General features: G+C 45.3%; 1 protein-coding gene across 4 annotated transcripts; it reads left to right on the top strand.

Moving 5' to 3' along the window:
* Nucleotides 1-1,107: 1,107 nt before the first annotated feature.
* Nucleotides 1,108-11,969, top strand: dab2 (DAB adaptor protein 2). Of its 4 annotated transcripts, none has more exons than XM_056587743.1 (15): nt 1,108-1,525; nt 4,539-4,808; nt 5,298-5,437; nt 5,792-5,890; nt 6,379-6,510; nt 6,701-6,784; nt 6,949-6,975; nt 7,109-7,159; nt 7,294-7,356; nt 7,984-8,601; nt 9,250-9,385; nt 9,608-10,135; nt 10,327-10,511; nt 10,599-10,691; nt 10,778-11,969. In XM_056587743.1, exons 2-14 carry the CDS (start codon nt 4,685-4,687, stop codon nt 10,671-10,673), a joined length of 2,262 nt encoding a protein of 753 aa, XP_056443718.1. In that variant the 5' UTR covers nt 1,108-1,525; nt 4,539-4,684; the 3' UTR covers nt 10,674-10,691; nt 10,778-11,969. The 4 variants fall into 4 exon arrangements, with proteins under 4 accessions (XP_056443718.1, XP_056443716.1, XP_056443719.1 ...); XM_056587741.1 differs by having other exon boundaries at nt 1,265-1,525; nt 9,608-10,234; XM_056587742.1 differs by lacking the exon at nt 1,108-1,525 and adding an exon at nt 1,534-1,892 and having other exon boundaries at nt 9,608-10,234.
* The last annotated feature ends 154 nt before the right edge of the window (nt 11,970-12,123 follow it).

The raw sequence follows: 12,123 nt of genomic DNA, 5'->3' as shown, positions 1-12,123 counted from the left end.
CTATTCCCCCTGTCTCTCGCTCTCTCCTGCTCTCTGCCTCTCTTCTGTGCATGTCAGGGCTTTCTACCTTCAATACAGGCCTCTCCTTATGCTTCTGTGGAACTCTTATCAAACTTTAATGATATTGCGCTTTTTTCAGAGACAAGGCAGACAACACAATAATACATTTGTTTAGAAAAGCAGTGAAGCACCACGGAGATAGATTTCAGACATCCATTCAAACTAAAAGAGTACGGGCTTCTTCATGGGAAGTAAAGGAGGTTTTAGGATAAAAAAATATTTTCAAATTGTGCAGTACTCATTTCCAATGGAAGACCCTCTCAGATGTACGGACCAGGTAGACTCTCACTCTTCATGTTGATGAAGGAGGTCAGTGAAGGGGAGCAGCTGAAACGTTACACTGCACACTTGTTTGTACCCATTGATGGTGTTACAAACAAGCCTATAGCACAAAGGACCATCCCTGAACGGTGTCAAACAGACACATTAAGTGTTGGTGAGATGCTGAGGATGGAAGCAACACTCACAACACACAGCGCAACTCTGCTTTGGTGTGACCCCTCCTGCTGGCATCGCTGGCCCGCTGTCCCCTCAACAACACATCTTGGAAGGGAAAAACAGAAGCTTGCTTTGTGCCCCAGTACATCCAGACGTCTTTAACAACGTAATTTTCTCACATTTCAATACCGCACTAACTCTTGGCCCGGCTGCCAGGAATCTTCAGTGTGTGATGCAGAGGAAGCCAAATGTTGTGCAAGGCCAACATCACAGGAGTCACTCGACCAATCACGCCCTTGTGCTTCCCTCTTGACAAATGGCACTGCCTTTTGGTTTATATGTACCGGACTAAAAGTCTAACCACATACAGCTTTGGTGCTTTAGTACTTTATCAATAATTGCTTTGTAGGCCTAAATGTTATGCAATGCATTGTTCAGTATTCCACTAGTAGCCTACATTTATATGGTTGCCCATTAGAACCCTTTTGTTAAGAATGGGGTTCCACTCTACTTTTTTCCCCAGAGGATTATAGATTTAAAACCTCATGTAGGCCTGTTATATCAGTCAGGCAGGCGGTCATTGGTGGGCATATGATCCCAATTAATTGATTGAGGCAATTGAGTTTAGTCAGCAGCTATATACCGCTATAATAAACTGCTATAATTAGCGGTTTATCATTTTATAGTTCGTTTATTTCGAGGACAGCTTTTGACGTTCTGTGTTTGCCATTCCTGTCTTGTCATCAGTTTAAACATTTCTTATGTCCGTGCAAGAAGAGACCGCCCCTTTTAAAGAGCACAAGTTTTACCTCTTGCAGAGCTCTGGAGGAGGCGAAGAGTTAACTTTAGAGGTAGTTTCGTTGTGGCAAAGCCATTTTTCCTCCTGTCCAACGCTCGGCAGCGCTGGCATTTCGCGTCTTTTCTAAAAAGCTGATGTAATTCACTTCACCACCAAACCCGCAGCCATCTCTACACAGCTCTGCTGAACCTCTGACCGAGCAGAAAGCTCCCCGGGCTCTTTCTAACGGTAAGCCTGTTATGTAAACAACGTCATTTGCATAGAACATGACTAGAAAAACCCATGGGAACCAATGGATGTAAACCATGTTATTAGGGCGACATGGGACTCAACACGGCGCGGATCGGGCGATCAGAAACGCTCGGATCGATGATTTAAGTTTAAACTGCACAATAGTCGAAGTTTTCCATTAATTCCAGCTGTGCGCCTCTCCGCGCGCACGTCACTTAGAGAGGCGGTCCTAGGTGAAGCCTCTGTTTGGCATGTTGTAGTCCGTTTCTTGCGTTCTGCTTCAGTTGCTGTGCTTTTCTAAGTGGGCAAGGGGCGAAGGATGAAAGAGCTGAGGAGCTCCTTATTCTCCCACCAGGTTTATGAGGTGAGTTGTTTTCCCTCTCTCATTTTTATTTCTACTTTGAACCACAATTGCAGTGGGCCTACATAATCATAGACCAGACTACTGTGTAATCTCCCACTTCGGTTCAAGAGATGGCAAATCAAGGTGTTAATTAAATTCGTGTCTGAAATACAAAAGTTTTCTTTAAAAAGTGTGTGTGTTTGTATGTCTCTGTTCATGTGTGTATGTATGTGTGTGTGCGTGTGTGATGCGCGCGCCTGCGTGCGTGCGTGTGTGTGTGTTCACACACACACACACACACACACACACACACACACACACACACACACACACACACACACACACACACACACACACACACACACACACACACACACACATATCACGGGTCCAAGTAGTGGCTATAGTCCATCTCCGGCTGCAGTCAGGGACTGAGTCATTCGTTGATTTCCTCCAGATGTGCTGAAGTTAACATTTCATTACATCGTTTTTTCTCTCTCTCTGCACGCAAACTTGTTGAAATAGGTATCTGCGACTTTCTATATGGAGGGAATGTTGGTTTCAAGTCTTTGTCCACTTTTACCGTATCTGTGTTTAACGCATTCCTACCATGTTTTAGTGCCACTTGGGTTTAGGTTCATGGGCCTCTGATGTCTGTAGCTCACAGCTTGTTTTGTCCTGTCAGGGCTTCCAACGTTCTTGTGCAGAACTAATATGTAATCCTTTAACTAATATGCACAGTTCACTTTTTTTCTTTAAAAGCATTTTTACAACCTTTTCCTTAATTTGCTGACACACTCATTCAGTTTGAGAATCTACAGCAGGACTATGGCACCACATTAGTAACTGGACAATTCTGGTCATGTGTGACATTCTCACTTCATGTTTATGCTTTGAACACGTCTTGAAAACAAGTCTTTGACGAATGCAACTGTTGTTGTTGCTCCAAAAAGTTATATAAAAATGTTATTTTTAATGGGTTCTATTTTTACTGCTCTTGTAGAGTAACCAATTCACCATTTTGAAACTCCTAGTATTAGTTATTTCTTTGTTTACTGGAATACATTTTCTTTAGTTTTGTATGCTGCTTTAGAGTCATTGATATTGCTCGGCCTAATGAACCCAATGGCTTTTAAAGAGTCCTTATCTGTACCATCTTATCTGTCTTACAATTTCCTCTGGGAATCAATTAAGTGATTATATCTTCACAATTATATTGGGTGGCACTATAAATACCTACAACTACTTACAAGGAGAAAGCACAAAGCAGGCATTTCTAAAATAAATAACTGAAAAAAAAAGCACTGGTGTTTCTTTCCTCGTGTTGTCTTAAGTCGGACTCCTTAGGGCCCGACGTTGGGAGTCATTGAAGGACATTGACGCCACGTATCAGAAACGTAAACGTTGGGGTCACACTCTTCGGCTTGATCAGCTGAGCATCACAGGAGCTTCTATAGGGCCGGCGTAAGATTAACTACATTTAACAGCTCAACCTTTGCTCCCGGTCAACCTTCAGGCTGCTTAACCACAGTCACACACACTTCACAGGACTGTAGCATTGTCTCACCGGGAACTGCTACTAAAGGTATGCCCAGTGCAGAACATAATTCATTTTTATTGATTGTTTGTTCTGGATATATGGTTTTGGCGGAGATTGTATTCTAGTAATCGCTTTTGTATTGCACATTATCACTCTCTGGTGTTAAATTAGAGCACATGACACGTCCTTTAGACATTGAACTCCGATAGCATATATACATCCGTTGTACTTCGGTGGCTTGTGGACTCGTACAGATGTCAAAGGCTGAAATTCATTTTACTGTTTTGTTGTTTTGTTGCCAGCATAAATTATGTTTCTCTCACTCGATTGGGGCTAGTATAATGGCTAGACTTGAACAGAAGACTTTGTCTATTTATAGTGCTAAATATACTTTGATTGTAACTAGAGTTTGAAACACTCTTCATCTCAGATTTGCAGATCATTCATAAATGTAATGACAAAATGAGTGTATATTTGCATCAAATCTATCTCTGTGTGTATGTGAGTGCCTGCCCTGTCGTGCGGTCACAATCATATTTACCCCACACAACCCCATACAACAATTGCCATGTTTTGATGTTTTCCAATAAACAGCCACATCTCCCCCCCCCCCCCCCCAATCCAATGGTGTGTTCCTGAATCCTCGGACGCCAGCCTTCCGAGCTGCACTTTTGACGTCATTTCCGGTCTCCGAGCATTTATAGCGTTCCCGTTCGTCTTTGTGATTGTGTCATGAAAATGGCTGTTTATTGTTAGCTACATTAGCCTCTTTAGCAAACCAGCCCGAAAACAAACAAAACAACTTTACATTGTATTGCATGCACAGCAAGACCGTGCAATGCATAAATTGGTGACCGGAATAAAGTAGCAATGTAATCAATTCTGTAAGAGCATTTAAAATCAACATTAAAATGACCAACGTGGTACATGGGCGCAGCCATTTTTTGTTGAGGGTGTCATAACTGTTCTCGGTCTACTCTCAGAATTCCGAGAGATGAAGACAAAAGGGGGTGTGCCTCCGAGAAATGCCGCAAGAAAGCTGGGCAATTTCCCGACTTCCGACTCGGAAGGCTTGCGTCAGAGGATTCAGGAACACACCATAACAACCTATCTTCTCTCCTCCCCAGCCTCTGAGAATGTTCCAATGCTAAGCCCCTCCCTCTGCTGAGTCGACTTCCCCACCGTGAGGAGCTACAGTCCAGCTCATACCCGTCTCTTTTCGTCGTGTGGTGAGGCACCATCACCATTGTCATCATCGTCCCTGGCGACGTCCATGTCAGCGGACGTAGAGAACACGATGACCATGTCCACACCGGCCGCCGACCCTAGCCCCGCCTCCCCTACCAGCTCGCCCACCTCCCCTTCGTCCAAGCCCGCCACCATCAAGAAGAAAAAAGGTATTTGTTTTTTCTTAGTTTCGATGAATACAAATGTTTAATTGATCTCAACATACACTATGTTAGATTCCCATTACTAGCCTCAAGCCTCTTAGTTGTAGCTACAGTTAAAGCTTTAAATAGTTTATAAAAAGATTTAAAGACAAGAACTCCCTGTGTGGATTGACTCATGGGAGGGTGGGTTTTATTTTTGAAGAAAGTCTAGTTCAGAGTGTAAAGAGTGGTAGAAATTAAGTTAGATAGTGCAATTTCAAAAGGGGGGGGAAAGGTTGTTAGGACGGTAGCAGTGGTCGACTCCCAGCACAAAGTTTACCGGGTTCGCCCCCCAAATGTCCCTGTAAACCCTCCCTTTGTATCCACGGCGAGTCACTCTTGCAAACGAGCACGTGCTATGTCAGCATCATGGTTATCATAGTCAATATGATGGTTACAGCATGGAGGCTAAACGGCACTTGTTGTTGTTGCTGCTGTTGTTGTTTTTTGCGCCAGTCCCGGAGAAGTCGGATGAATACCTGCTGGGCAGGTTTCAAGGGGATGGCGTGAGGTACAAGGCCAAGCTGATAGGCATCGACGACGTCCCCGAAGCAAGGGGGGACAAGATGAGCCAGGATTCCATGATGAAACTCAAGGTGACCGCCGGTTACCGTGGTAATGAGAGGCGTCAGTGTAGTGTTGCTAAAGCTGATGTTGGGGCAAACTCATTCGGTTTGGGCTGACATCATCTAAAGAATGTAGTGTTTCTTTTGTTATGCGACTCCATAGATAAATACAATCATAAATACAATCATAAATAAAATCATACTGTTTTATTGAAGCCAAGTAGGAGTTAGAATGTATGTAAGTGTTTTATGCTTTACTTTGAACGTGGATATTCCGAAGTTTATTTTGCTTCTGTTCCGACACGGCTGTGGGCTTTGGGCACACGATCAAGCCATTTGGCGAATCAGTTTTTCTATCATGGTAAAAGTGTTTTCTATTTCCAGGGCATGGCTGTAGCCGCTCGCTCCCAAGGAAAACACAAACAGAGGATATGGATCAACATTTCCATGTTGGGCATCAAGATCATTGACGAACGAACAGGGGTGAGTCTGCGGACTGCGCCCCCCGATGGGTTCTGAGCAGGGTTTGAATTATGAAGGAGTGGGGGGGCGAGCTGAGCTTCCCCCAAACAAAACCTGAGCATCTGTGAGGGGAAAGTTTGAGGAGGGGCCTCCTCAAACCATCTTAATATATATGGGATAATTTCCCCTCTCTTCATACAAATGGCATTCACATTATAATTATTACATTAGAGTAGCATGCATAATTATTTATGTATTTTAGCATACAACATTGTTTAAACAATGTTTTTATCGTAGGTTTTGCATGTTAAACCTAGACATGAATTGCAAAATAAACAAGAATCCCGAAAAATCCCGATTTGCTTTAACCCTAGAATTTGAATTTCAAAGGAAACAAGTCATTATACTGCAAATGCGCAAAATTATTCCGTGATTTCTATCCTAAGATCAGTCTCAAAATGTCCTACGTGATATTGCAATAAAAAACAAATGTCCTTTTTGGGGGTCAGGTTATTGAGCACGAGCACTTGGTGAATAAGATCTCCTTCATCGCCCGGGATGTGACCGATAACAGAGCATTCGGCTACGTGTGTGGAGGCGAGGGGCAGCATCAGTTCTTTGCCATAAAGACTTCTCAACAGGTAGGTAGATATATACTCACTCCCTCACATTATATTTGTACCTTGCACATGTCCCCCTGAATTATAAGTGTAGGTGGATGAAGTATCCAACCGCACAAAGTCACTAGAAGTATTGTTGAAAAGCGCTATTTAATCTAAATGCAGTAAATTAGAATGGCGACATGACATTCCCTGTTTTATCCTCCCGCAGGCTGAGCCGCTGGTGGTGGATCTGAAGGATCTGTTCCAAGTCATCTTCAACATGAGGAAGAAGGAGGCCGACGCAGCACAGAAGGTAACTGATCTTTACAATAATAATTTGAATGACTACAGTGATTGTATCTAGTACACACCGAATATATTATTCCCAGCTGCTGCATCAGCGGTCATTTGTTGGATGCTATTCTCAAAATGTCAGTCCGACACAAATTCTGCATTAAGAAATTTTATTTTTAACAGGGGGAAAATGGCAGCGTCATTGTTGAGGTAGGTTTGAATTTTGGGGAGGATTTTCCTCATTGCTAACATTTGTCAACATTTATAAATTATATAATTGCAATGATTAAACCGCAGTAATTTAATATGTGACATGATCTGTGTTCTGATTCATTTTCTTCAGAATGGAAGCGCTGCCTTGCCCACTGTGGAGGGAGAAGCCAAACCTTCCCAAGTAAGAGGGGTCTGAGAATGTCCTAGTGGTTCACAATCCTCATTGGTTGATCTGGCCTTGCCACTTGGTGGCCTTCCTTGAAGGAACATCACATGACACACTGACATGACACATGACTCTTTCTGTCCAACCAGCCAATGAACCAAGTGGATCTTTTCGGGGTCATGTCCACCCCTTCAGGCGACCTCTCCCCCCCCGTAAGTGCCCGATTATACACAAGCAGTGCGATCGACCCCTTGTCGTGTCCTGACATATGTGTTATGACCAGCTGTGTGGTACGGTACGTACCACACAGGCTTACCTGACAGGAACTTCAAATATGGACGTTGTTGGGACTTCCTGATGTCCTTTCATGGTAATGTTAGTACTGCGCTGCATACATAAACTACAACGATGAGTTTTGGCTACTATATGTTGTTTGTTTGTATTCAGTTTGTCCTTCTAAACTTTATGGCGCTCCACCGCATAACTTTTAATTAATGAGCACTACTCAATACATTGCACAATCTCAAACTCCTATCTATAAAAAGAGCCTTATTTCACAGAACAAAAGTCAAAACTTTGGATCTACCTTTAATTGAACGATAACGGCCTGTGAAACAAGTGTTCTTTATAAGAAATGAGTTTCGGTCCATGTTTTTTGATTTTGTAATCCTGTAAATCAATTGCTTACATTGTCATATCTTTTCATCACATACGATTTCATATTTGTTAACAATGACCTTTTATCTGGCAACAGAATTATTTATAATTCTCTCTCTCTCTCTCTCTCTCTCTCTCTCTCTGTGTCTCTCTGTCTCTCCCATTCTCCTCATGCTAACCAGGAGACTAATGATATTCTCTTGCTGGACTTGTCCGCGGAGGTTGACAGCAATCAGAATTGTATAAAGGGAAACCCGTTTGTCACTTCCTGTGCCCCTAGCACTTGGCCGTCTACGCAGACAGAGAATCCCTTTTCCTCCACGTTTGGCTTCTTTCCAGTGCCAAACAGTGACCCTTTCAGAGATGACCCCTTCTCGAAATCGCCCCCCACCCAGCCGGCGCCCCCCCATAACGCACAGATCTCTCTGACTAGCAGGGATCAGAGCCCCGGCTTTACGGGCCCCGTCGATGACGAGGCCCTCTGCCACGGGGGCCAGGGTGGGGAGCAGGACCACGGTCTCGGCGAGCAGATGAACGGGTTAAGCAGGAAGGACATGATGTTGGCCTTCAGTCAGGGCCAGTGGCCGCTAGAAGGCGCGGTGGCCCAGGAGCAGAGCTCACTGGAGGCGACGGACATGCTATTCCAAAACCCTTTCAGCAACGCATCGGTGGCGAGTGCCTCCCCTCCTAACGGCGTACCGCACGCCACAAGCCCGACCTTTTCGAAGGACTCGGTGGTCCTTAGCCCACCCCCGCAGAACACTAAGGCTGGACGCGGTCGAAGGGCTGCTGGTGCAAAGGTGACATTTCAGTGCGGGACATTGGCATTTCCTTGCATGGCAGTGGGGGTAGTCGTTGGGTTAATTTGAGTATTCACAGCGCAACGTTTGGTCAAGGGTGACATCCTAACATCTCCCTTTCTGAGCACTAGGATTGACTGGGGTTGGCTTCTGGGCCTGGTGGTGTTAGACATGGCTTGCACTGGTTTTAGGTGAAATAATGCACTTTTTATGGGTGGATTGGTTCTTTTGGCGTGTGGTGTGCTTGCTCTCTTTTCCTCTCGATGTGCAGATCTAACAGGGGCGAGGTGCGTGATCATTGCATGTGTTGGTTGCATGACCCTCTATAACTCTTAACCCTCTTGACTTGTCTGATTGCTCAACGTTTAACTCTATTTGTTTTGTCATCTCTGCTCATCAATATGCATTCCTCACTACAAATACAGTGGTGGTAAGTTGTCTTTAGAGTTAGTCTTTTTTAATTCAAAAACATAATAAAGTCCATTACTCTGATGTAATAATCTTTTGTAACTTTCTGAGACATTTCAAGACTCCACTTATACGACCCGTATGATCAGATCAAACTCAAACATATTTTTATCGAAGCATTTGTCAGTAGCGGATGTTACCGTCTTATTTTAAACTGTTGTTCCTCCCCATCCATGGTAGTCTACACCCAGTGATCTGTTCGGGGCCCAGGTGATGGCGAACGCTGGTCAGACCGGGGACTTCTCAGAAGAGGCAGACTTCTTCAGCAGTACGGCTCCACCTGCCCAGCCTGCGTCCTCCTCCCTCAGCGCTCTGGGTAAAACGCCCGCCATCTTGAGACTAAACCATTGTCTTATCCCCTCCTTTGTTGTTGTGCTCAGCCATCAATTAAAATCACACTTATCAGGTAGCAATAAAGGCTATGATGGTTTTTGAAGTCAAATATTGATTACATTTGTGGGAAGTAGGGTTTTTTCTGTGGCACCAGAGCATTTGTTTTGCATGTAAACTATAAGTACGATGCCTTTCCCAACACCAGAGAGTCTCCATCTGGGCCCCCAGGGGACCACCTGCGCCCCCGGCCCCACCATGTGGGGAGCCCCCCCAGCCTCCACCATGCACTCCATGTTCTCCGCGCCGGCAGGGGGCCCTCCCATGGGCTTCCAGGGGCCACCGCACGGATTCCCCCAGCCGCATGCGTACGGCCCGCCCGGGTCTTGGGGCCCACAGGTCCCCGGTCCATTCGGGGTCCCGGGGATCCCCCAGCCTGCCACCGCCTGGATGCAGCCCCCTCACGCCGGCCCCGTCGGAGCCCCCGTCTGGGGCCAGCAGACCTCGATGAGCAACCCTTTCCAGCCCGCCTCCAGCCACATGCCTCCGCCCAGGCCTCCGCCCAGGCCGCCGGTGAGTGAAGCCCCGCCCAAGGTAGAGAAAAGCGCCTTCACCGCCCTGGACCCCCTGGGGGAGAAGGAGAAGAAGACGGGGAAGGACATGTTCAAGGACTTCGTCCTCACTCCGCCCGCCATCCCGGCCCGGAAGGGGGAGCAGGTCGCCGGCAGCAACGGAGGCGAGGCTTTCAACCAGTACTTTCAAAATAAAGTGGGCGGTATTCCTGTAGATGCGGAACACAGTGACTTTGACTTCAATCAAATGTCCCCTGGGAACGGTAAAGTGTTCGAAGGACGTTGCATTTGGATCTTTTTCGTGTTTTTGTATTGCATTTGTCATCAACCATCCTTTTTCCCTGCTTGTTTTCAGATGTTCCTAAACCAACCGTGCCCCCTGTCACAGCACCAATGGCCCAACCCGGACTTCTGGACGCTTTCTCCTCGTGTCCGGTCACGGGGCCTGCGCCTGGGCAAGTGCTGAACCCTAACATCTTTGACGACGCATTCGGGGCGCCAAATGCCGGCAGTCCCTTTGGAGCGCCACCAATGGCTATGGTACGGCAAATCTATCCAGATAAATAGTGTTGCACCCGTTCGAAATTCCGCTGTCGCTCTTCTCATCCCAAACTGTTCTGTTGATAGCAAAGCGCTCCAGTTGTCCAGGCGTCTAACCCTCCGAATGCCTTTGACGACCCCTTCGGGAATCCCTTTGCTTGACTGTAACCATAGCAACAAGTGAGTGGCGCTGAACCTTTTTTAGTGGTTGAAAAGATACGCATAAACTGTAAACAATTATTATTTTTTCTCTACGTTTGTTTCAGCGGGGCGACCTGAAGCTCATGAGTATCGGAATATGGTGATCATCATGTATTGTAGACGTCGGTTCACAGCTGCTGCGACGTACGAGGGAAACCAAATGATCCACTCCTGCCTCGACCCTCAGACGGCAAATGATGACAAAGAAAAAAAATACGCTTCAGCATCTCCACCTTTTTAAAGAATTTCGTCCTGTTGTAATAAATCAATTGTTTTCTTGAGTGTCTTTCAAATGCAACTGAATGTGATGTAAAAGGGAGTGTTCAAAAAGGGAATGTTTTTGTCGTGATCTGCTGAAGGAATAAAGACACACTAAATGGTGGCTGGGGTGGGGGGGACGTCTAAACCCGTTCAATGCTGCAATGTTTGTGTACAACCAAATAGTTTATATAAAAGAGAGAAATAATCTTCTGTGTGTTGTTGTTGCTTCAGGAATAACATTGCGTCTGTTGTCATTCACTTTTGGAAGTCGTTGAGTAGCCTTCTCTGTTTTGTTTCTCACGGCTTGATTATCAGTGACGACAGCAACAATATGCAACACAGTGGGAGGGTTACAACTGTGAGCGAGATCTGTTATAGGTGGAACATGAGCCGCTGGAGAAAGTTGCAATAAACCGTGGCACTACAATTCTGAAAGTGGTCAGCAACAATACTCTGAAGCTGCAGCCTTCAACCGATGGATGAAGTGGCCGTATTGTGCCTCTCAAACATCCCCACAGCTTTATAACCAACTGCAGCCCCAAACAGTGACCACACAACGGCTTGTGCCATCAGACATGGTCTACGCTCACTCACCAGTGTTTTTAAATGGTTATTTGAGAAGCTGAAGACTTGCAGCCGGTTTGGACATGTCAGGGCCTTATCCCGTGACCTCTGTAACAAGAGGTTTGCACCCACAGAACTAACTAGAATGGTGCAATGCCAGGAATTTGGAGCTGGTACAGGGGCCCACCATTTCCCACAAATACAATAATTCCCAATTTTTTGTTGTGATTTATAATTGTGTGGAATTAACACACTTTATGAATTAAAAAGCAATGTAATACGTTTCAGCCACATTTCTTCTTATTAGGCTTTGCATAACCATCAGGTGTGCCTGAAAGTGGTCGTTCATTGTGTATAGGCCTACATAGGCCTCATCTGCCATGGTGATAAATAAAGGCATGTGATTTAATCATTAAGTTCAGTCTCTTGTTCTTAATGAGGCCACGCGGATTTAGAAAGTATAAACATGAATGCGATAAAAACGCACAAATGTTGTTCTTGCTAGAATGTAATAAGTGGAATTAATATCATTCGGGTTTAAACTGCGAGATAGGCACACGTGACACGTATACATAAATTATTGAAA

Source organism: Gadus chalcogrammus, chromosome 4 (genome assembly GCF_026213295.1).
Source record: "Gadus chalcogrammus isolate NIFS_2021 chromosome 4, NIFS_Gcha_1.0, whole genome shotgun sequence".
NCBI classification, from domain to species: domain Eukaryota; kingdom Metazoa; phylum Chordata; class Actinopteri; order Gadiformes; family Gadidae; genus Gadus; species Gadus chalcogrammus.
Note: the sequence above shows the minus strand (reverse complement) of the source record. Positions and strands in the feature narration are given on the sequence as shown.